Raw genomic sequence first — 23,608 nt, forward strand, 5'->3', positions numbered from 1 at the left:
TAGTGAATATATATATATATATATATATATATATATATATATATATATATATATATATATATATATATATATATATATATATATATATATATATATGTATCATCATTCCCCGAATATCGTATATCATGTTTCATGTTTCATACAGGGAATGAGACTTCTGCTTTATGGGGTCCTTTATGGGGCTTCTTTAATACGATTATGTGACCTGACAGTCTGAGGTCTGCCTCTGACAGTGATCCATGTGGAGGGGAGCTTGTGATTGTCAGTACAATGTTTTCTTGCTGCTGTGCCTTGCCTAAATGATCGCCATGCGGTAGGCTGCGCTGCAGAATCGCCACTGGCAAATTAACCATCCTTGCGACTTCGGAGCAGACAAAGGACGACAAACATGAGCCAGTTCCCGGACATGTATCTGTGTTTGTGAACATGTTTACCCACATCTGTATTTTATTACGCTGAGAGTTTCGTCCATTCATTACCACCTGCCCTCACTTCTTCCGCAATAGTGAATCCAAGAGAATCTGCCAAATAAAACATTTTAACTAAATGTTCACGTTATATCATCAATCCCCTGTAAGTCTACGATTAATATTTTGCCACATGCTGCACAGCTAATTTTAATTACGGGATGAAAGTCTGGTGAGACTGGATGCATACGCCAAATATTTATGTGGTCTTTTTGTGTGGTCGCCATTCTTTTTTTTTTCTGGAGGTGCTTTAATATGTGGTTAGCTCACAGACCTTACACCGACATCGCAATGGGGGGATGAGAGGAGAGAAATGGGTGGAGGGGGGAGCGGGGAGCTGCGCCACAGCGGAGAGGAGAGAGCTGAGGAGTGCGCGCTAGGGCGGGATAGTGTCCTTCCAAGGTCAAGTCACCTACATTGAATTTTATGAGTTCCGGTTATCCATTCAAAATAAACCTAATATGAACAGACTGGTACTGCTTTATTTTTTGCAGAGAACATACTATGTACATATTTGATCCGTGGTGCTTGGTTCATAATTCCATTTATTAAACTAAATTAAATACATAAACATAATACTCTTTAATCATGTCATACAACATCAGGCACAAATAATGTAATACAGTTCAAGCATCACGTCTCACATAAAAGTCTTTAATCAATACTAAAATAACTATTTAAAAAGGTGATAGTTAAGTGACGTATCACACATTTTTATGTGATTATGAACAAATTATTATTCATAATGGTTCAAGCTTTTACAAAATATTTTTTGTAAGCAAGGAATTACTGAAATCCTTGACAAGCTGTGACCTTTTGCCTTTTATTTCAGCGCCTAACATAATCCCACACATTGGATTGGTTAAGTAATTTTTTCTCCTCTTCTAGTGCAAGCAAACTTAGGCACAGACCGCTCATAATTTTATTTTGAAAGGGACAGCGGTCTTTTCCGATTCCATAAGGTAAAACTTCGCCTGCCTTGATTATCTAACAGCTCCAGCGACAGGGAAACACACCCGTCAGCAGCGTGCATTGGAGACAAAAAAGCGCATCACGGACAAAGGAAATATGGATGCGCTGGAGAGGATTCGCTTCAGCCGGGTATCACAGTGGATGAGCCGCTTCTGTTTCATTTACCGGGAGACCAATTAGCCCACCTTAATGAGGTGCTGGGATGCGAGATACTGCAAGCTAAAAAGGCGGAAGGCTGCATTTAATCCGTCTGCGGATCCTGTGAGCTTGCAATGGCTGTGGCTGGGCTGTGCAACCTGATAGGGAATAATGTGCCTTTTTATTTTGTGATATTTTCATTATTTTGTGGCCTTTCATTTGGACAGTTACGATATTCGATTACAGAAGAACTAGAAAATGGGGCACTGGTCGGTGATCTGGCGCATGACTTGGGGCTGGATATTCGAAAGCTCGCCACCCGAAAAATCAAGGTAACCTCCAACAGCGGCAAACGCTATGTGATTGTCAACCCCAAAAATGGGAAATTGCTTGTCAATGAAAGGATTGACAGGGAGGCACTGTGCGATTTATCCAGCACCTGCCTCATTAATCTAGAGGTGCTGATTGAAAACCCCACTGAAGTGCACCACGTTGAGGTGGAGATTGTAGATGCCAACGACAATGCGCCGCAGTTCCCCAGAGACGAGTATCAATTGGAAATCATAGAGTCTGCTTTACCGGGGTCTCGTTACCCAATTGAAAACGCTCAAGATCCAGATATTGGGTCAAATTCTGTTCGCATGTATCAGCTTAGCACAAACGACCATTTCGCGCTGGTTTCTAACAAACCCTCTCTAAATACAAAGCACATCGAGCTTGTGCTCAAAAAGCCCCTTGATCGCGAGCAGACGCCTTACCATCAATTAATTCTAAGTGCTGTGGACGGTGGGACGCCGGAAAAAACAGGGACGGCTAAAATCAGTGTCCGGGTACTGGACTCAAATGACAATATTCCCTCATTTGACAGCTCAGTGTACAAAGTGAAAGTGTTAGAAAACTCTCCCAAAGACACCCTGGTGATCAAACTGAATGCAACTGACCTGGATGAGGGCACAAATGGGGAGATTTATTACTCCTTCAGCAGCTACACCCCGGAGAGAGTGAGGCAGATGTTCAGCATGGACACTAATACAGGAGAGATAAGAGTGAGAAACAATGTTGATTATGAAGAGACGAACTCCTATGAGATGTACATTCAGGCAATGGACAAGGGCCCCGGTGCTGTGGCAGCACACTGTAAGGTGGTAGTAGAGGTTGTGGATGTGAATGACAACGTCCCTCAGATAGTGTTGTCATCTCTGTCGAGCCCTGTGAGGGAGGATGCCCGTGCAGACACAGTTGTGGCCCTTATTAGTGTTACTGATCGAGACTCTGGAGCTAACAAGCAGGTGAACTTGGAGATCCCACCAGGCCTTCCATTCAAGATCAAGTCATTCAGAAACTATTACACTCTGGTTACCTCAGCCTTTCTGGACCGTGAGACCACTGATGCCTACAATGTCACTCTGAGTGCCACAGATGGAGGAAATCCTCCCCTATCCTCCCAGAAGACTATACAGGTGGATGTGGCAGATGTTAATGACAACCCACCACGATTTGAACAGACCTCATATACAGTCTATGTGGCTGAGAACAATGCCCCCGGGGCCTCTTTGTGTACTGTGAAAGCTCGAGATGCCGACATCAAAGAGAACGCACGCATCACCTACACAGTGCTCAATGACAACAACCACGGCATTCCTGTCACCTCATATGTGTCTGTGAAGGCCGATACAGGGGAGGCTTATGCCCTGCGAGCCTTTGACTATGAGTCACTGAGAGAGTTTCACTTCCAGGTCAAAGCCCAAGATGGGGGCATTCCTCCGCTCAGCCGTGTCGCCACAGTCTACATCTATATAATGGATCAGAATGACCATGCACCACTGATAGTCAACCCCCCTGGCAATGGCACGCGCTCCTTGGAGACGGTACAAAAGAATGCCGAACCTGGTGTCCTGGTGACCAAAGTGGTGGCATACGATGCAGACGCTGGTCCAAATGCTTGGCTGGGGTATGTGCTGGAAACAGCCACTGACCCGGACTTGTTCAAGGTGCACGAACACAACGGAGAGATCAGGACCACTCGGAGGATCTTGGAAGACAACTCCACCTCCTTCACTCTAACTGTTCTTGTGAAGGATCATGGCCAGCCTGCTCTTTCCTCCACCGCTACTATTAACGTGGCAGTCATGGAGGTGCCACCAAAAGTGGTGTCTGATCCCAAGAGGATAATTCGACCTCAAGGCCCAATCCCTTTGTCCAAAGTGACCGTCTACTTGACCGTGGCTTTGAGCGCCACGACCTTTGTTTTCCTGGTTACTGTGGTGGTGCTGGCTATCGTCCGCTGCCACGCCTACTGCACCCAGCCTGGGTCCTGCTCCCCATGCTGTGTGTCACAGAAACCCCCTCCAGATGGTGGGAACAGCAGCGTGAGTGCTGGCGGAGGTGGCAGCGGTGGAGCTCCAGGCCAGCCTAATAACAATGTGGTGCTTCGGAGAGACCTTAAAGTGGAACCTCACTACATCGAAGTACGTGGGAATGGCTCCCTAACGAAGACTTACTGCTACAAGACCTGCCTGACTGCCACGTCTGGCAGTGACACTTTCATGTTCTACAACACAGGACGGCCCATCAGTGGCACCTGGGGCAGCGGTGCCGACCGCTTTTTCACCAGTGGAAGTGGATTTGTACGCAGACTGAGCATGCCCGATGCCTCCCTCCAAATCTGCCCAGAGGTGGGTCATTAATTTTTTATTTTTACCTTTTGTCCGCATACCCGGAAGGTCATGAACCTTCAAGTTTAAAAAAAGTGTCTTGAATTTGACCAAGGTGTAAGCAGCAATAGGCACTTTTAAACATGCCAAACCCGACTTTTCATTACAATTATTGTCCCAGTGTGTAGTGTTACCATATTCTCTGTCACTGTCACTTTGTTGCTGCAGGGAGATGACATGTTGCACGTCAGGTTTTTACCCTCTCCTGCAATGAACTGAATCCCTGCAACCTTCAGTCTCTTTGTTTAGTTCCCACTTGCACTGCAAACTTGCTCAGTGTAGCCTAGCTCAGCACTCACACCGAATTAGTGTCAGTTGTGATGCTTTTCAAGGGTCCTATGGTATTTCTGATGATTCAGAGATTTGTGTTTCACTTTGAGATTGTCATCACGTCTACACCAGGAACAGGTCATGTATCATTCCTACTACTTGCTCACCCTCTTTGCATGCAGTTTTGATTTGTCTGTGTTTTTGTTGTGTGTGACTGAGTAAAGCAGTGACATAGGAGCAGTTGGGGTTTCCTGACTTGATTTCTGCTTATGGTTAGTTTTGAGATTTATTTTTATGGCTGTATTGCATTAATGACTTCTGGGTGATTTTAAAAAAAAGAGAATCATTAATGAGTTAACCTCATTTAATAATAGAGCTTTTTAACCGGCAAGATTCAAATCAAGGGTTTGGCTTATGTGATTTCCTGAGCACCTTATTTCCATTTGTGTTTATGTTAAAGTTATTCTAAAGTCATTTAGATTATGTCTTAAATGACTCTTGCAAAAAAGTTTGGGGTGACATATTCTGCTTTTATCACTAATGCTTGCTGATGATGTAAATATTAATTTTTTGGTTATTTTTATTTTTTTTTTGCTTTTTGTTGTTGTTGTTGTTGTTGTTGTTTTTATTTATATGATTTTGAAGGTTCGGAGTTTCCACGAGTTCCCTGTCTTAATTAGCAGGTGCCAGTCTCTGGTAAATTAGTTATTTTAAAAAGAAATCTGATCAAGACAAGTGTAGCAGTGTAAATGAAATTAACCTCCACACTGTGTTCATCAGCCTTGCAAATTAAATTTACTCAAATGGGCTGGGTCTGCCAGCAAAAAATACTCCCCCCTAATATGAACTAAGGAACATGATGTGCTTTCTTTATCTGGGACACTTGCTGCTGCCAGAGCAGGTTTGTTTCTTAAACACAGCTTTTTTTTCTTTCTTTTTTTTGTGCTTTTTTTTTTTTTAATTGAGTTGTGCATGTGCCTACTCATGAAGAACATGATTGTGAAAGAGTCCGGCATAATTAATGGCTGTGAAGCATTAGCTCATTAAAACAATGAATTGCCCATTTTATGCCATTTATATTGCAAAGAGAGGGATGTTCTTTGAACTTCATCAGTGAAATCTACAATGACCAAAGTCCTACTAGGACTTCCACTTATTTCTGGGAGTCCTAGCAGGCTTTCAATGGTGAATAGCCCCAAGCAACAGATCTGAACTTCACCAATACTTTTTAAATTTCTGTGCTCATGCGGAATGTTGTTTATCAGGTTTTCAGTGCAAGTATAGAATGTGCTATGTACTATTAAAATGTGCCCATACGGTTACCATTGATTAATGATAATGAAATGTTTTAGATGAGATATATAGAAAAGGAACACAAGTAAAGAGGAAATACTTTTATAAATACTATGTGTTGATAGCTGAGATAGCCTTATCTTAATATAGCAAGGGCCAATGCAGGCCAGAGATATTGGATGTGGTTGGCCTGGTGATGAGCTCTGTTTTGTTTTATTGGAGTTTAAAGGCAATTATTTACCAGAGGGCTGCTGGGAATTTGAAGCACTCAGCTAGGTTCATCAGGAGCAGACAGATTTACTCCAGTGACACACAAACACATATGCATTAGTCTGTACTGTCATCATAGTATTCCTTTAAAGGGCGTTACTCTCCCAGCTCACACATTTACACAGCAGTGGAATGAAAGACTGTCCAGAAACTGTCAATATGGCTTGCAGTCATTGTCCTTTTTAAAGTCCTCTCGTGTGTGCGTGCGTGTGTGTGTGTGTGTGTGTGTGTGTGTGTGTGTGTGTGTGTGTGTGTGTGTGTGTGTGTGTGTGTGTGTGCGTGCATAAGTGTGTGTGATTGTGTGTGTGTGTTTGTGCTTGCAATCAGCGACACAACTGCAGTGTTCCTATCACGTCCAGAGCTGGGATGCGTATCATGATTAATTGATGAGGCCATGGCTCTGCACAGTATGAGATCAAGCTAAACTTACTCTCTTCATCCTCCCTCTCTGTCTCTACCTCTTTCTCTCCTTTTTTTTTCTCTCTCTACCTCTCTCTCCCTCTTGCTCGCTCAGCCCAAAGCCCCGAATGCTGACTGGAGATATTCTGCATCTTTGAGGGCAGGGGTGCAGAGGTAAGCATTTTCCATGTTAAAGTCTTGTACAACTTTTCATCATCTCAAAAAAGGTTCTACCTTTCCACTCTACTCATCCTGCCGCCATCTAGTCTGCACCATTAGAGAGACCCCTCATTTTGCTCTTGCAGCTATAACATATACGATTCCCCAAGCAAATGATTTATTCACATGTTACAGTTACATTTATCTCTACACCTCTATGGAAATGATTCAAAAAGCTACTGCAACACTAATGCTGGAGCTTTTCAGAAATGACTGAGTGGCGCCTAAGCATTTGTTTGAACCTTTAACCTCAACCTCTCCCTTTGGGAAAAGGCCTTTGCGGTTCGGTCACTGGATTCATAGCCTTGGTCCTCTGCAGTGAAATACTATATAGGTCATCTACATTCTAAACATCACTCCCTCACTTGCAGTCTTTAAGCTGGATGCATGAAGGACAAACAGGCAAATGATGACATTTCCTAGATTATCACATGCACATGTGCTTCAGTGTCTGCATGTACAACTGCCCCTCACCACCACCCCATGCATGCGTTTACATTTCTCTGTGTATCACATATATTATTGTGCAAAGATGATATTTTTTACATCTCTAAGTTTTTCCACTTCTTATTGCTAGACCAAATCCACACAAAACAACACCTCCAAAGACATATTACACTAAAAAATTATAATTGTTTTAAGTCTACAAACACTGTAGTACTCTAGCTATGATTATCCTCTCCTAAAATCATGATTTCTAAGATTTGGGCTTGAAACTTCTCCTAGGTATTGTGTCAACAATAGATTGCTGTGATTTTAGTGTGCTTGCTCTTTCATGAATATTCGAGTATTCCCACCTATATATATCTAAATAATGAAGCACTACACTTTAAACAGTGTCATTAGCTGCAAATCAGAGAATACTGAAATGAAGAGGATCATAGAAAAAAGCAGCACCAACAATTATAAAGAATTCTACCCAAAACAAAACTTTACAGTTTTCCCATGATTATGTCAGAAAATGTCATTTATTTCCCCATAAGTTGATCTAAAAACAGCAGGGACATCAGGAATTAATGTGTTTGCTATTCACACTCCTATGCTTTCTGCAAAATTCTTCCAAATTTCATGGTACCAGTGCTTACAGCTCATTTGTGAAGTCATCCTCGTAGTCTAAGTTGATTTAATTGGATATTAGTGTTAATTTGTATGGATCATGTGCACTCTGTCATCAAGTCACTGTTACATGACATGGATTCAGATAAATCATCACTGCAATTTGCCGCTGCCACTTCTTAAATGACAGTGACTGTAAAACACACAGAGACACAGAGATGGCTCACATCAACACTTAGCCCCAACACAGGCGTGCTGTAATGTATCACACAGCATGTAACACCAGCACTGTTGACCCATATTCTGAGTGTAGACATTAGTGCAATACATCAGTACTTTCTGTGTCATATTCGCATACATTAAACTGCTTAGAATACACCTGGCCATTTTTTCTTCGTTAGAAAATCAACATAATGCAGGTTGCAGATGATAGGATTAATGTCCTGCATTGCAGAAAACCTAGTCAACAACAATTAACTACACATTTATAACAAATGGATGAGGGCAATTATTTTTTGCTAGGGTGGGTGTGTCAGTTTTATATAAGCTCATACACTCATATTTAGTCAAATATTTTGACTTTTTGCCAAATGCATTTCCTCAAATGTGATTGTTTTCACACCACGGTGTCAGCATGGTAAAGATAAAGCTATACAGCAAGCTGTCAGTTGGCTTCCCTTAGCATAAAAAATGGACACCAGGATGGAAAGGGGCAGGTTTGCTCACTCACTCAGAAAATTGGATAAACTAAAATAATTGTTTTTCTTTCTCAGAACTGAGTTAAATTCCTATTTTTGCACTTAATTTTACCCTTGTTAGTCTTTCTCTCCAGCAGCCAATGTAGGTGAAAGCCAGTTCTCTTCTTCTTGTTTGGGGGTTGCTAGGGCACTGGCCAGAACTAGCTTTCCTACCATCAGAAGGAGAACTTCTAGCAACCTTGTTACTGCTGGCAGGTTCAGGTTGGCTGATTTAGAAAATGCTGATATTTTGGCCTGATTTTCAGACATCTGGGGTCGACATCTGTTCACCCTTGGTTTCAAACGGATTAACATTTGTTGGGAGGCTTATTGCACTCGTAGAAAAGTAGCAAGTGCTCTTTAACTTAAATAGTTTTGCTGTCTTCACTTCACCTGTCTCTCCCCTACTGTGCTTCTTATAGCTCAGCCCCTGCTAACACACAGAAGGTGAAACAAAGTTCACAGGGAAGATGAAAAGCTAGTGCACCCAAAAATGATTTCAAAACAAAGTAGAAAGTCTCACACTGTACTAAATCTGTAATTAGTAAAAATGTGATTGATAGACTGTTAAATGAATTTTTCACTGGTTTAACCGATCTTTTTAAAAAGCTCTATATTTGAAAAACTCTATATATACTATTGTCATCAGTAGTATTCTTATGTATTTGTATAAACATGTAACAACTACATTAACCTACGTTATACGATTATTTCAAAGTGAATATGAAAGTATTTGTCACGTAGAGTGTTGAATTTCTTTTTTTAAAGGCACACAATGAAACATATGCCTTTTATGCATTATTCTATTGTGATATCAAAGTCATTTAGACATATGCAATTACTATTCAAAACACTGAGCATGGATCATGATAGTTCATTATGTTTATAAATTTCAAAAGCTATGGAACAATTACAAGTGCAGATTGTATAGAAACTCCAAAATTAATGAAAATGAAGATTTGCAGTGCACCTTTGTTATTCTTTGCAAGTGGCACTGTTTTCATGTAGCAAGGTGTTTGGGCATAGTTATAGTGTTTTAGTGTAGTTATAGTGTATACTGGTGCGCACTGTATTAGCGGTTCTTAATCCTGGTCCACTTCAACCACAAACACAACCACATAAAACAGTTGAAAACAGTAGATTACCTGGTTATCTGGGACAGAACAGCTATTTTCAGTTTCCATTATAAGCAGCCAAGTTTAAAGAGCACTTCATGTAGTCCTACAGTAGTCGTCAGTATGCATATTTCTATTCTGTGAAAAGTCGCTCATTCTTTTATGTGCTCCGTCTTTCTTCATAGCTATTCCAAGAATAGTGCTAGACCAATTTAATGCATTACAAAAGCCCTGAGTCTTTAGATATTCTGTCATAGGAGGCACAGCACAGGTATTCAGCCTGAAGGGTGGGATGGTTTGGGTTTGTTTTTTTTTAAAGAGGGGGTGGGGGGGTGGGGAGCTGTACCCAGGTGCAACAAGACCACACAAATGTATCCAACACTTCTCTTTCTGGAGAGCCAGAAAGCCACTGTCAGGGTCTAAAATAATCAGTACTGCTGTTTAAAAGTTTTTAAGCTATTTGAATACCACTTAATTTGCCTTATATTAAACAGAAATGTCATGTTATTAGACTGTTATTTTAAATTGCTCAGTTGTGGATGGATTACAGGGTCTGCACCAACAATCATTTGAATTTTATAACAAAATCGCAGAATGTTAAGGAAAATGTGTCCTATTTTCAAATATTTGAATGTTTGCAAATTTCTCACTTTGCTAAATGTGATTACCTTTCAGTTCCGTCCACATGGAGGAGTCCTCTGTGATGCAGGGAGCCCAGGGCATGCTGGTTCAGAACTGGCCCACTGTGTCTAGTGCTGCAGGTGAGTGGAAATGTAGTAATCAGGATACAGGATGAAGAGTTTTTAGAACTGGTTTTGTGTTAGCTAGATGTAGTTCAGAATATTTAGCTAGAAATAGTTCAGATACCCAAAATATAATTTGGGTAAAACCATCTAGGTCAAGGTCAAGTTGATTTATATAACACATTTAAAACAACAGTGTTGACCAAAGTACTGTAACAAAAGTACACTAAAAATCCAAAACACAATAAAACAAAATAAAATGAAATGAAATGAAATACAGAACAATAAAATAAAACAAAGGAAAAAGTTCCACTTTTTGATGGGTGAGAAGCTGTTTTTGTCCTTACAACATGATATAACTTGAAGGGCAGCTGAACAATGAAGAAGTAATTGACATTTGTCTCATCATGTAACTGTGAGCAAACAAACAAATTAGCATGTATGCAGAGTTCCATAGGCCAAGCAACATGCATAGTCATGTTGGACCCTTATGCAGAGCACTTTCATACCTAGAATATTGTCACTTTCCACAACAGCAGCAAGCAAGAGCTAGAAATCAGAAAATTCAACTGTTTCTTATAAGAATGAGTTAGTGAATGGGTGGCAGTGCTGAAAAATGTTGCAACACAACTGTTGTGTAAAGAAAGCTGGACTCAAAGACTCGTGCTTTACAGAAAGTGTGTCTTAGAGCTAATGCTTAAAAGTTTGTGTGTGGAACTTTACAAGGGCACAGAGACTGGAAGACTTTGGTAAGCAAGATTTCAAAACCATGTTTCAGCACTGTGAACCGTTCCCCTATTCTTCCACCCCCGCTTCCATACATTGATTTTCTGTCTGGTGTTAAAACCCGATTCTTTTGTCCCCACGATAGAACAGAGAAAACCCGACTCGTAGTGGTCAAAACATTTTTTATTTCTTTTTATTCAGTCATCTTCCAGAAGAGAGAGAGCCCTGCACAGCCCCAAAAGCCAGTTACAGGATCTCTCACATTACAAGCTCAACATGTGTCTTATATGATGTTATTTCTGTACTCCAGACGTCACACACGTCGCACACAGTTTCATTACAAACAAAACTCCTTCTACTCAGTTCCTCTTTTCTGTGTCTTATTTATTAATATGCCTGTGCACTAAAACTTCCTGTGCAGCTCGCAAGAACTTCGCCTTTCTAAGGCCTGTTGCCAGGGCAGCCTATCTGAACTTAGGCTACGTTCACACTGCAGGCGAAAGCGCATCAAATCCGATTTTTCTGACCCTATGCGACCCATATCCGATCATGGTATGACAGTGTGAACGGCACAAATCCGATATTTTCAAATCCGATCTGGGTCACTTTCGTATGTGGTACTGAATCCGATACATATCCGATGTTTTAGAAAGCGACTGCTGTTTGAACGGTCATGTCGCATTAAATCCGTCTTTTACGTCACTGACACAAGACAGACACCAATTATCAGCGCCCGAGAAGCACCCGAGAAGACATTGCGAACGCTTCCTGGCCATCCAGCGTAGATGTTAGTGAAACTGTTGGGAAGACAACTTTGGAGAAACGTGAACATTTTATTTGTACTGTATAATCTGTAGATTCTGACAGAAATCTGCCACTATCCTTTGAAGCACCGCTCCTCTAAAACAGCAATAAGGATAATTATTAGGTTATCTACATTATTATGTAAATAACAAAATAACTTAAAGCAAAAATTGGGAAACGTAAAGTCCATAGTCTTTATATTAAGGGCCATCAGTCAAACAATATTGTTTGCTCTGGGTCTAAACAGCGCGTTGTGTGTGACATATTTTGTGCATGCGGGCCGCTTTGAGCGTTCACACTAGAGCGCGTTTGCTGACGCATTTTATTTGTAGTGTGAACAAGCAGACAAAAAAATCGGATTTGATCAAAAAATCGGAATTGAGCATTAAGACCTGCATTGTGAACCTAGCCTTAGTTTCACTCTGTCTGTTGCTCATACTCTACAAAAAAACATCCAGTTTCCTGTCAGAATGTGACCTAGTCTCAAAGCTGGCCTTCTTTTATACCTAAAACAATATAATCAGCAAAATAAGCCTTAAAATATATATTAATTTCATGACACTGGCTTCAGGAATTAGGACATACGTAGACACTTGAGGGTGAAGAGTAGCATCACAGTAAATCACTTGGCAAACCAGGGGAAGAATATGATTATACTGCCTGTCAGTAAACATGTATAAATAAAGATTTTTTTTCTCTCTGTATAAAAGGAAGCTGGGGAATTGTTTGAGATACCAGCTGTATCATTTCCCAGTTCTAGTGTATTCCCCTCTGCCAGAGTGCAGCAAAAAATGTGCATTTTTTTACTTACAGCAGATGGAAACCATCTGGCCAACTCTGGCCTTGTAAAGACTCAAATATTGTCTTTAAGTGGAGTGCTCAGCATACTGCGGTCCTTCCAGTTGTTGCTGATGGATTAGGAAATACATTTTTAGGAGTGGCTTAGTGCAATAGCACAGACAGGTTTATCCTCTCTGTTACACGTCATCCTTTATTGTGACACATTTTCACATCTGCAGCAAACTCTTATCACAATGAAGTCTTCCGACATGCTGTGATGCATCTAAATGTGGCACCTTCAAAACTGTGTTTATGTAAGTGACCCATGGCGCAGATGAGGAGACATTTGTCTGATGCCAGAGGGGGAGATGTGCTGTTATCACAAACAAGAAAGTGCCATAAAAAAAAGAAAGATGTGGCAACATTTAAAGAAACTGTGATTAGAAGATGAACAGAGGAGACGTACAGGGGGATGGAGGGAAAAAAAGCGAGGTGTGGGGGGATGGAGAAACAGAGAGAGAAAGGTTAAGAGGATTGGCAGGTTCCTGCAGTAGTGGTGTTGCTAGGGAACACCATGTGACCTGTTGCCTGGCAACACTGTCTAACTGAGAGATTGCTGCAGCAGCCGCACCCTCCATCAGCAGGGAGTGGGCGAAAGCAGTTTCCATAGCAACGGGTCATATCTCTGAATGGAATATTTAGAGACAAAAAAACAGAGGAGTAAAAGGGAAGGGGACTTGGCTAAACCATGGTTTTAAGAAAGAAAAAAGATGGTATTTTAGACGATATTAGGTGGTTTTTGCATCCTATGCAGAATACATGTGGTACATGTCACATATATGTACGAGCACTGTGACTGTCGCATTTCAATGTGCCACAAACCACCAGAGGGATTCATTTCGGATGGAATCGTGTCTCGGAGTAGCCTATTTTAAATGTAGGTTACACCAAATGAGGCTTCCGACACCCTTATATTTTCACATCAGGTGCCACAACATGCTCCTCGCTATACTGACCTGCTCACTAGCAGTTACAGTGTAATCCATTTGCTGTGAAGTATAGGCTGTTAAAAAGAAACAGTGGCTGGGGCATGTTAGATAAACAGCAGCGCAAAGGCAGCAAAGCTCTTTGAAATATTGCAATCTGTGACATGAAAAGCTTATAAACACCTAAACAGGAAATGTCTGAATTAAAACGTGGGTTGTCTTTTTTTAATTAACAATGCCAGAGGTCTGTATTTGTTCAAGCAGTGCATGAAGCCCTAGAATGTTCCAAGACAATAAGGCGATACCCATTTGTTTCGGTGTGCCGTGTCAGTGGATATTGTACTTCTCTGTACATCATGCAGAGAAATACAAACTTTTTGACCTCTGCTCTGTGTATACTGTACCCACACACATTTGGTATTCTAAGCAGGTAATGGTAACATGGTTACAAATCAAAATTAAAATTGTAGAAACTCTAAAGATCATCCAAACATTTATTTACTTACAGATTATAGATCCAGATGTTTCCACCAACTCAAGTAGCAACCTTTCAGGATGAAAAATTAAGCAACCCTGGCTCAAAGGTTAAGCCAATCCCTCTTGGCTCCCAATAGTAAATTGCCAGACAGCAGAAATAAATGTTTTTACAGCCTCTATGGAGATCAGAAATGTTTTGGCCTTTATGGGAACTCTAGAGTGAGTTTTAATATGTTGAGATCACCTGTTTAAATTGCTTAAAGGCTTAACACTATGTATTATTAGGCCCATGGCCCCTTTGACTGATAGGTAGACGCTAAGCTTTACCTCAGCTAATTTGAGTCACTGAACTGGAAGTCTCTCTGGTACCTTCTGGAGTATTTTTAGTGCAGTTATCTAACAAATAATATGGTTTGCTGAGAGGTATAGACCTTCTAAGAGTTTCTGCTTGAGTTTTGATATTTGATAACTGATATCTTTATATCCATTGATCCAAATATGCTCACTGTGTTCAAAAAAACAAAACAACCTCCCTCCCCCCGCAAAACCCAAGCCATGCAGGCATCAGGCCTTCAGAACAGGAATTCACAAACAGTGTGACATCACATATCACATGGATAAGTCTGTCTTTTATATACAGTCTATAGGTGAACTTCAGGATTTTCCCTTGGCACCTGAAATGTATTTAAATAAACTTGATATTCCATGAAGATGAATTCCTAATTTGACCTTTCACCACCAGAATATAAACTTAAACTAGACAAAATGTTTCTAACAAGTATGGTAATCATCGAATTACACCGACTACATAATACATAATACATGAGGTTGAAATTTTAATGACCTTTTAATGGCTTGTTCTCAGCTACTGTGTCACCACTACTGTCTCAACTACCATGTCACGTGTAATTCTATGGTGAAAAGTAAACTGCAGGTTATAACGCTTGCCCCAAATTAATTTTAATACTGTGTTTTCACATTGCATGCTTACATACATTAACCTGTAAAAATAAAATGTAAAATGTGGAAAGACCCTTTGTGAATATTTAACTATTAGATAAGACAATATTACTTAGAACTCCCAAAATTTAAGCAAAAAAAAAAAATCCCTTTCCCTTAAGAGGACTTATCAGGTAACAGGAAATGGTGTGTCAGTTACATAAAAATGAACTGTATACTACGTATAGAGCAGTAAAGTGCACTATATTTTCTCCCGCAGTTTTTCGTGCATCTGAGCAGCTATCTTTTCATATCTTATTATCTCCAAAAGTTGAATCTGTTCATCTGGACGTAGCGTTTTGTGGGAGAAACGTTTCGTCACTTGGATGAGTGACGAAACGTTTCTCCCACAAAACGCTATGTCCAGATGAACAGATTCAACTTTTGGAGATTTACTTTCCTGGATGATTGAGAATGCATCAAGTCATATCTTATTACTTAAAGTATGTTCTTTCTTCTCCACATGAGAAGTGGACTTTCTCACTTTAGCAATGAAATCAGTTAAATCGGACTTTGTTAAGCACAGATTAAACATATGCTAACAGACCGTCAAATGGTATAATCCTAATCCTAAAACGACTGGCATTAGAGTTTATTAGTAGTAAGTCCACTAATGTTAATGTGAGATAATAACATCTGACGCTACATAATCACTAAGAAGCTGGTTATTTAAGCAAAGAAACAAAAAAATGCAGAAAGTTGGGTGAATTTTAAGAAAAAGGTCAACCAGATTACTCTGCATGCCTTCAGTAGCGATACCCAGGTGTTAATGTGGCGTGGAAGGATCTAGAATAGCAGTCCAGCTCCCACAGTTGGCAACTTATAAAATCTGATAGGCAGGTTAATGCTTATTACTATTGAATGAGTTCATTTTCATGCGCTGCAGACTAGCATTGCTTTCAGTGACAGCCTGGAGGTATTTGCTCAGTGGTAAGAAAATAATGACATCCCACAGCGCGCTTACACTTTCAACACATCCCTTTTTCCTTTCTCTTCCCTGTGATGCGTTCACGGCGCAGACGTAAAGTTGTGGTAGAGGTGCTTAACTAGCTGCTGAACAGGAGGGAGTATAAGCTCGAATGTATCTTTTCAAACAGCTCAACAAATATCAGCAAACAAACAAACTCTTTCTGCACAGTTTGTCACAAAATGCATCCATCAGATAAACGCACGGTTGCTGTATTTCCCAGGGAGAGAAAATAAAACGTTAATGTGTGACACTATCAGAGATGGAGAAAGATGTAAGAAAGAGAGGAAAGGAGATAATTTTCAAAGGACTCAGCAAGTGAAATTTTATAGACTCGAAATTTGAATCTTACATGTTATACCCTCATTCATTTTATACATGAATTTATTTGGTCTACACGCAAAGAAAATTCTACTGAGCTCGCTAAACAAATTATTATGTGACTTATTTCTAAGTAATTCTTTCCCCCACATTGCACTACAGCACCCAAGCTTACAGTTCCCCCATCTGCCAAATCCCAATCTGACCCCTGGCTATACCCCATTTTTTTCTGTTTTATTTTGGCTTTTTTTCCATCACCTTGTCTTCTATGTGCTAATTATAAAATGTTAAACACATGTAATAATTAAATGATCACTTCTGCAAGCAGAAACTAATTCGAACTAATAATTTATTTGTCTGTTATCTGACTACTCTTTCTATATGAAAAACAATGGCCCTTTCTGGCATTGTAGTTTCTTTATTTAATATCTAATGTATTTGCAATGAGTCAATGATAAATCATATATGAAGCATGCCTATACACTTATTGCTCATTGAGGTTAAACAGCACAATAATGCAGAGCAACTGACTGACCAGTTCAGTAGAGACCATTACATCTGCTGTCATTGTAGCCTACGTGTAATTTATTTTTATACTCAATGGACTCGTTGTGGGGACTCTGTGGGACACTGTGCATATGAAGAGCACACATTTTCAAAATAGTGTACTTCCCAGTGGGGCAGTGGTTGAAATCATTTCAGCACTCCAGCAATGTCATAAATAGCCTACAAAGAAAAATCAAACAGAATCTTTTTGTAGGGGCCCGATTTTGATCTAAATAAAATCCAGACTGAAAGTAGGTCAGCGCAGAGGGAACTGGTGTGGGCCTGAGAGCGCCGTGTCTGCAAAACCCGCCCACCCCCATCTTTCTTACTGCCTCTCTCTCATTCACACTCTCTCTCTCTCTCTTCTCTCTCCATCTTCATCTCATCAAGCATCCGTTTTCTTTTTGCATTACGAAGTGTATGACCCTTTGACCTCAATAGATAGGTCCTTTTTCAGATTTCAAAATAATTATTCAGTATAGGCTATAGATCCCTTCTTCATTTTTTATTTTTTTGTCAATTTGCAATCCGGGTTTCTTTATCTTTTACGTCCATGCACTGAATGCTGAATCCTTGTCTCTGGCTTCCAGTGAGAGTAGGATTATGCTGCAGCCATCATCCAAATACAAATTGTTCTGCCAAGTTAAACATCCCTGTGGTTTAAAGGTTAGTCCCCTCCTGTGGTCCCGTCAGTGAACTGGGTTGCATTGCTCTCCTTAAAGTATATGAATCTTGGCTATTGTCAGACCAACATTTAACCCTATAACGCCAAATGTATCATATCATGCTTCTACCACTTACAAGCAAAACAATCCAAATATTGCTGCGTGTTAAAGCCGCAGTGAAAGAGTATGTGTAAATGTACCAACCACATGCACCTCATTGATAAAAGATGAATGGAAAATTGATACCAGTCAATATCAGTCAAGTTACACATCTTTACCACTTCTTTCGACAATTGATGCTTTCATTTGAGATTTTAAATCCTTAATATATCATATTTAGATTTGATTTGAGCTCTTTTCTCTTTTTTGTCATTTCAATTTAACTTTGCTCTTTCTTTAACATTTCCAAATTATTTTGGTCTCTGATATTGCATTTATTTTATTTAGCTGTTTTTCATTATTTGGCTTTTGGGATAGTTTAGCTTGGAGGCTTTGGAAACAAAGGAATTAATTTAGCCTAGCTCTGATTAAAGGTATTTAAGTCTGCTTACCAGCAGCTCTGTGGTGCAACTGGGTACCACGTAATGTGATGTTTTAAAAAAGTTATTATTTTTTCCTTGTTTTAATCAGAATCTCTCAGCAAGAATGCTAAGTATATCGATTCCCTAAAATTATGAACAGTTTCTTTAACAAATAAATAAAATGTAATGAATTGATCTCTTTTCTTTGTTTTTCTTTATCCTTTTTGTTCTTTTCAATTTTTTAATCACGCTGTGTAGATGGAGAAGGTGGTGGAGAGCTATCACCTCCAGTGGGCGCTGGAGTTAACAGCAACAGCTGGCACTTCAGATACGGCGCCGGACAAGGCTATGGCCTTCCTCAGCCCCTGAAACCAGGAGAGATTCCTCCTGAAGCCTTCATCATTCCTGGATCTCCAGCCATCATCTCTATCCGCCACGACGCAGGTCCTGTGGATGACAAGGGTGAATTCATAAGCTTTGGCAAGAAGGAGGAGGCCAAGAAGAAGAAAAAGAAGAAGAAGGACAAGAAAGACAAGAAGGAGAAAGGAAAAGATGAAAGCGGTGATGACTAGAGGAGAAGTGGTGATATGAAAGCAAAGCTATTAACAAACTACCCAATTTCAGAGCCAGAAAAATAAGCCAAATGCATATTGTAGAACCAAGGGAGCCTCCTTGCGCCATATTTGCATAGACATTGTACAGTGGCCAAATCCTCATTAGACCAGGCCTGGCTCCAAACGTCATGCGAACTTGTTAAACAAATGCTCTTTATCGAAAGAATGGACCAAATTACACCAGAAAATGATTTATTGGCTTAGATTAGCCTTTGTGATTTGCTGCCCACCCCCCCACTTCCCCAACCCCTTCCCCCCACCCCCAGTTTGTATAACAACAACAAAAATAGCACCCAGAAAAGGTGTACTATTTGTAACTGACCATTATCAGCTGAGGCTGCCTGTGATGACATCTCTGGCCCTCCTCCTTTCTGACTAGTTCAAGGGTAAGTAAAAAGTAAAAGAAATAACTTTAAAATTAAAAAAAATAAAAATAAACGGGGCTATTGTCTTCAGTATTATGGAGGCCTTGTAGAAAATCTAAAAATGTGGGCTTTTATAAAAAACAAATACATAAAAAATATAATAAAATAAGCAAAGACAACAACATACAGTGTGCGTAGCATAGGATTAGCATCTTTGGGACAACAAGGTGCCTGAAAGAAGTTAGACCACGCTCAAATAAAGAGCTCTGTTTCAGTGTAACATAGCACATTGTGGAGGCTGAGGACCTGGACTGGGTTGCACCAACTATGCGCAAGTTTGTTCCCAGGTTAGGGTATAAAGTGGTGGCCTCATAACTGCTAATTCCTTCGCAATTAGCATGTCGCTAATGTCGCAATGATTGAATAGGTATTAAGACGTGGATTTTAAGGTGAGATCTTTCTATATTATTAAAAGTTAGAATGAGTAACAAATAAGTAATAGCAATATACTGGATGGTTTTGGGACTAGATTGGCATAAAACATGACTGATTCTCATTTGACTTTTAAAGGAAAATGCTAGTATTTGAATGTTTTAGTCCACTTTCTACCAATCATTTTTTAAGGCTAATCATTTTCTGAAGCACATCATTTTGTTTTTGGAAACTCTATTGGGGTTTTTTTTACCCACCATGCAGGAAAGTATTGTTTTTTTTAATGAACTATAGCACAAAAATGCATTAGCTGAGACTCGGAACTGTTTCACACTTTTCATCAAAGTGAACACAATGAATTTTGTCCTTGTTTTAAGCTGTTTTTTCATCACACTATAGTGTAACTACTGCACTGACACAATTAACCAGATTAGGTACAGTACCTAAAGCGAGTCTCAGCGTGTTATTTTTCACATTCCATGGAATCTAATGCCAACGGAAAAGGAATGACACACTAAATAGTTGAAAATAGCCCACAGTGTTTGTGCAATGTGTAGACAATGGACAGAAACATTCAAAATCATGGCTGTGGCCCTTCAAGTTGCAAAACAGCAGGGAACTGCTAAAGAAAAAAAAATGCTGTGTGCAGAAAACTAGATGCTTTACTGTTAGTGAGTGCATTTGTGTGACTTGTATCATTTGCACCTGCTTTATTGCTTGCTTAATATTTTTAGCGTTTACTTAAGGTTACGTTCGGACAGATTTCTGTAGTGGTACCGCTTGTAATTTTAGCAATGCCTGAAATGGGATTAGTGGCGACTTCGGCGATAACTAGGGAACCTACGTGCAGCTGATGCAACCAGCCCCTGACATGGCTTCTTCTCTTGGGATATGACACAGGTTAATGGGGTCTGAATCAGCACACCCAGTCTGAAACACACATTACTGTACACAAACACTGACTCTCTCTCCGCCGCTTACACACAATCCAACAAATCAAACACACGCACACATGAACATTTAAATTCAAAATACACGAAAAGAATACGCAGCCCTTTGTGGAAACTCCAAAAACTGAAGGCCAATGCCACCCTTAACATGGGAGTGTATTATATGGCTAGGAAGCAGGAACGCTACTTGTCGCTTCATTTCTGTTCCGATCCGTCCTATTCTGTCTTTGAATGTTAAATAGTTGTTCTTTAAGCCCTGTGCCACTGCCTCGGCTGCTTCAGTGCTTGTAGGATTTGCTTGCCCGCCGCCTGTTTCCTCGCTCTACTCCTGTTTCCTCAAATCAACATGGTTGGACATCTTTCCACTTTGCTTCAATGAACTGTGCAACAGTAACATGTGTGTATTTGCATATTTACACAGATAGCAGACACATAGACATATAGACACACGTCACACTTTCATAGACATTTTTTTTGTCTCAACTTCAGCTGAGTTTAGGCGCTTCTGCCAGAATGTCTCCTCTGATTGCTCATTGTTGACAGCTCTGTCATCTCTCGCATGACTTGTATGCACTGAATTGCGAAGACGCCTGAGAGCTTAGCAGAAACTGAGATTATGCTGTGCTAGATATGAGGCAAGATGGAGTGCGAGTCAGAAAATAGTAGTCATAGTAGTCCATTGTGTAGATACAGTGTAGGAGACAAAGAAACTATTGGGCAAGTCATTTCTCCTTTGCACAAGCACATGTATTGCAGTTAACGCTGACTGGGAAGTACAGTTCAGCTGCAGTACAAAGAGGCTGGAGGCTGAATTCAAATTATGATAATTACTATTATAATAAAAATTGTGACTGAAAGGTAACAAAATGCAAGGTTCATTGGCTTCACCTGGCATGACCTTAAAATGTCCCCTTTTTTTTGCTTTACGGCTCCACATAAATATGGGGGGAAAAAGATTGCTGGGAAATTTTGGCCCTGATATTGTGTGTAAACATAGTGTGGTAGAAACGGGAACAGCATCAACATGATTGAAAGTGTCATAAAATCTCACCTCACTGTTCCTTTTATTAGACCATCATATTACCGTTCACTATAGGGGTATATAGGTGCTGCTCAGTCCTTCCCATGCACACTATTCCCTCCCCACCTGCCCTGTTCTTCAGGTGTACTTCTGTGCTGTCAGATCACCAAGTGGCTGTTTGCATGTTATAAGCAAAGGAAACAGATCCTATATAGATACTATATATATACATAGATATGTTTTTCCACTGGGAAATGCGTATTGGAATATATACATATACCTCTGATACACATTCTCAAAGACAATACACACACCTCTCCATACAGACACAAACATACAGTAAATACAGACATGGCAACAGCAATTTGTGAAAAAACCTAAAAGAAAAACATTTTTTTTATCATGTTGAAAATAAATTTAATCTTCTAGATATACATAATGCTATTGTGTTATGCTATGAAATGCCTTTTTTTCTTTCTGTTTTTACCCATATGATTTTCATGGATAGAAAATCAGTCCTTAAACTAACTTGTGTTCAACTTTGAAATGATGATCAAACAGACACTATTGTGAAATTATATCATTTGCTCACCCTCCGTACCTTTCCCTTGCCCAGTAGAGAAAAAGGCAGAAAAAAAAGAAAAAAAAAACTAAAATACAAAAAAGTGAAATAAAAAAAATAAATAAAGTTGATGTATTCTCTGCTTGTGTATAGTGAATGTTCCTCAGTCGTTGGGTGTGGCAGTGAGTGGCACATACCAGTCGACTGTGACAGTGCAGATCTGTTAATAACTTTTTTGTACACCTGCTCATCATTGTAAAGGTGATCATAGTGATTCTTATGATTTAATCAATCTGGTAATGTGTTTTGTTAATAAGTCACAAATAAAGTTTTTTTTTCTTAAATATCTCAAACAGTGTTTTGAATTCAGTTGAACTAACAGCTTATTTTCTCCTTCAGTAGACTGTGAAGCCCTTTTTTTCCCTCTCCACTTTGGCAACAGTGGAATTTTGAAATATGGGAATGCAGGAAATGAGAAAATACAGCATTAGTATTCGATGTCAACAAGATCTCAACAATTTAAAGTTGGCAAAGCCGTGAAAAGGGGACTGGATGATGATTAACGTGGGACTTTAACTTCCCTTCTATTTGAACAAAGACTTGTCTTTCTTTAGGAAAATAGGAAAAGCCTTTATATATTCATTGCACTGGCTCCATCTGTCTGGAGAAGTAATTAATGCACACCACCCTTGCTCCGCCTTCTTGCTGCAGCCGACCCATACTGTTCATATTTAATAAGCATTTTGTTTATCTGCAGAGAAAGAAAGCATACTTTGCAATACCAGCATATGTAATAATTAAAAAGCCTTTCTTTTTGTGGAATTAATATCTAAAGACATCAAATTCTACTTTTGAGATGACTTCATTCTAACACAATTCATTCTGAAGACACTGGTACATAGGACTGCGACTTTCCTCCATTCCTGGGTAGCACCGGGGGGCAGTGGTTAACAAGAAAGTCCCTGCTTCAAACCTCATGGTCACCTTTTTCTGTATTAGCATTCTAACCAGGCCTGCTGGCTTTCTTCTGGGTACTTCCTGGCACAGCCTAAAAGCACGTATGTTAGTCTAACTGACGATTTTAACTCATTAGTGTGAAGTAGATAAAGTGGTTAAAGTGCATAGAACAATGTGGTGTATGAATGTATGGTTAAATGTATGTCTGAATTGCTTTGAGCCGTCAGTATGACGGGAAAAATGTTATTTAAATGTCAGTCCTTTCCAACAGAATGATGATAATTAGCAGTCATACTGACATATTGTCAGTGATGTAAAAAAACAAAAGGAAGAGGAAGAAACAGCGAAGGGGCATAATTAATGTTTATCTGCCCTCTTGTGGCAGTTTTTTTAAATGCAGCTTTAAAATGAAAAACAAAATTGCTAATTTAAGTGTTTGCATTTCTTAATACAGCTGTATGGAACGCTATTGAACCTCACTAAAATATGTTTTCACCATTGTGACTCATCAAGAGCATAGCA

The 23,608-nt window shown here is 39.7% G+C and overlaps 1 protein-coding gene across 2 annotated transcripts; it reads left to right on the forward strand.

Moving 5' to 3' along the window:
* Window positions 1–1,469: 1,469 nt before the first annotated feature.
* On the forward strand, window positions 1,470–22,476 carry LOC116313121 (protocadherin alpha-C2-like). Of its 2 annotated transcripts, XM_031730692.2 has the most exons (4): window positions 1,470–4,252; window positions 6,639–6,697; window positions 10,326–10,411; window positions 18,444–22,476. In XM_031730692.2, the coding sequence occupies exons 1-4, from the start codon at window positions 1,712–1,714 to the stop codon at window positions 18,755–18,757; spliced, it is 3,000 nt and encodes a 999-aa protein (XP_031586552.1). In that variant the 5' UTR covers window positions 1,470–1,711; the 3' UTR covers window positions 18,758–22,476. The 2 variants fall into 2 exon arrangements, with proteins under 2 accessions (XP_031586552.1, XP_031586553.1); XM_031730693.2 differs by lacking the exon at window positions 6,639–6,697 and having other exon boundaries at window positions 18,444–18,573.
* The last annotated feature ends 1,132 nt before the right edge of the window (window positions 22,477–23,608 follow it).

Source organism: Oreochromis aureus, linkage group 10, assembly GCF_013358895.1.
Source record: "Oreochromis aureus strain Israel breed Guangdong linkage group 10, ZZ_aureus, whole genome shotgun sequence".
NCBI classification, from domain to species: domain Eukaryota; kingdom Metazoa; phylum Chordata; class Actinopteri; order Cichliformes; family Cichlidae; genus Oreochromis; species Oreochromis aureus.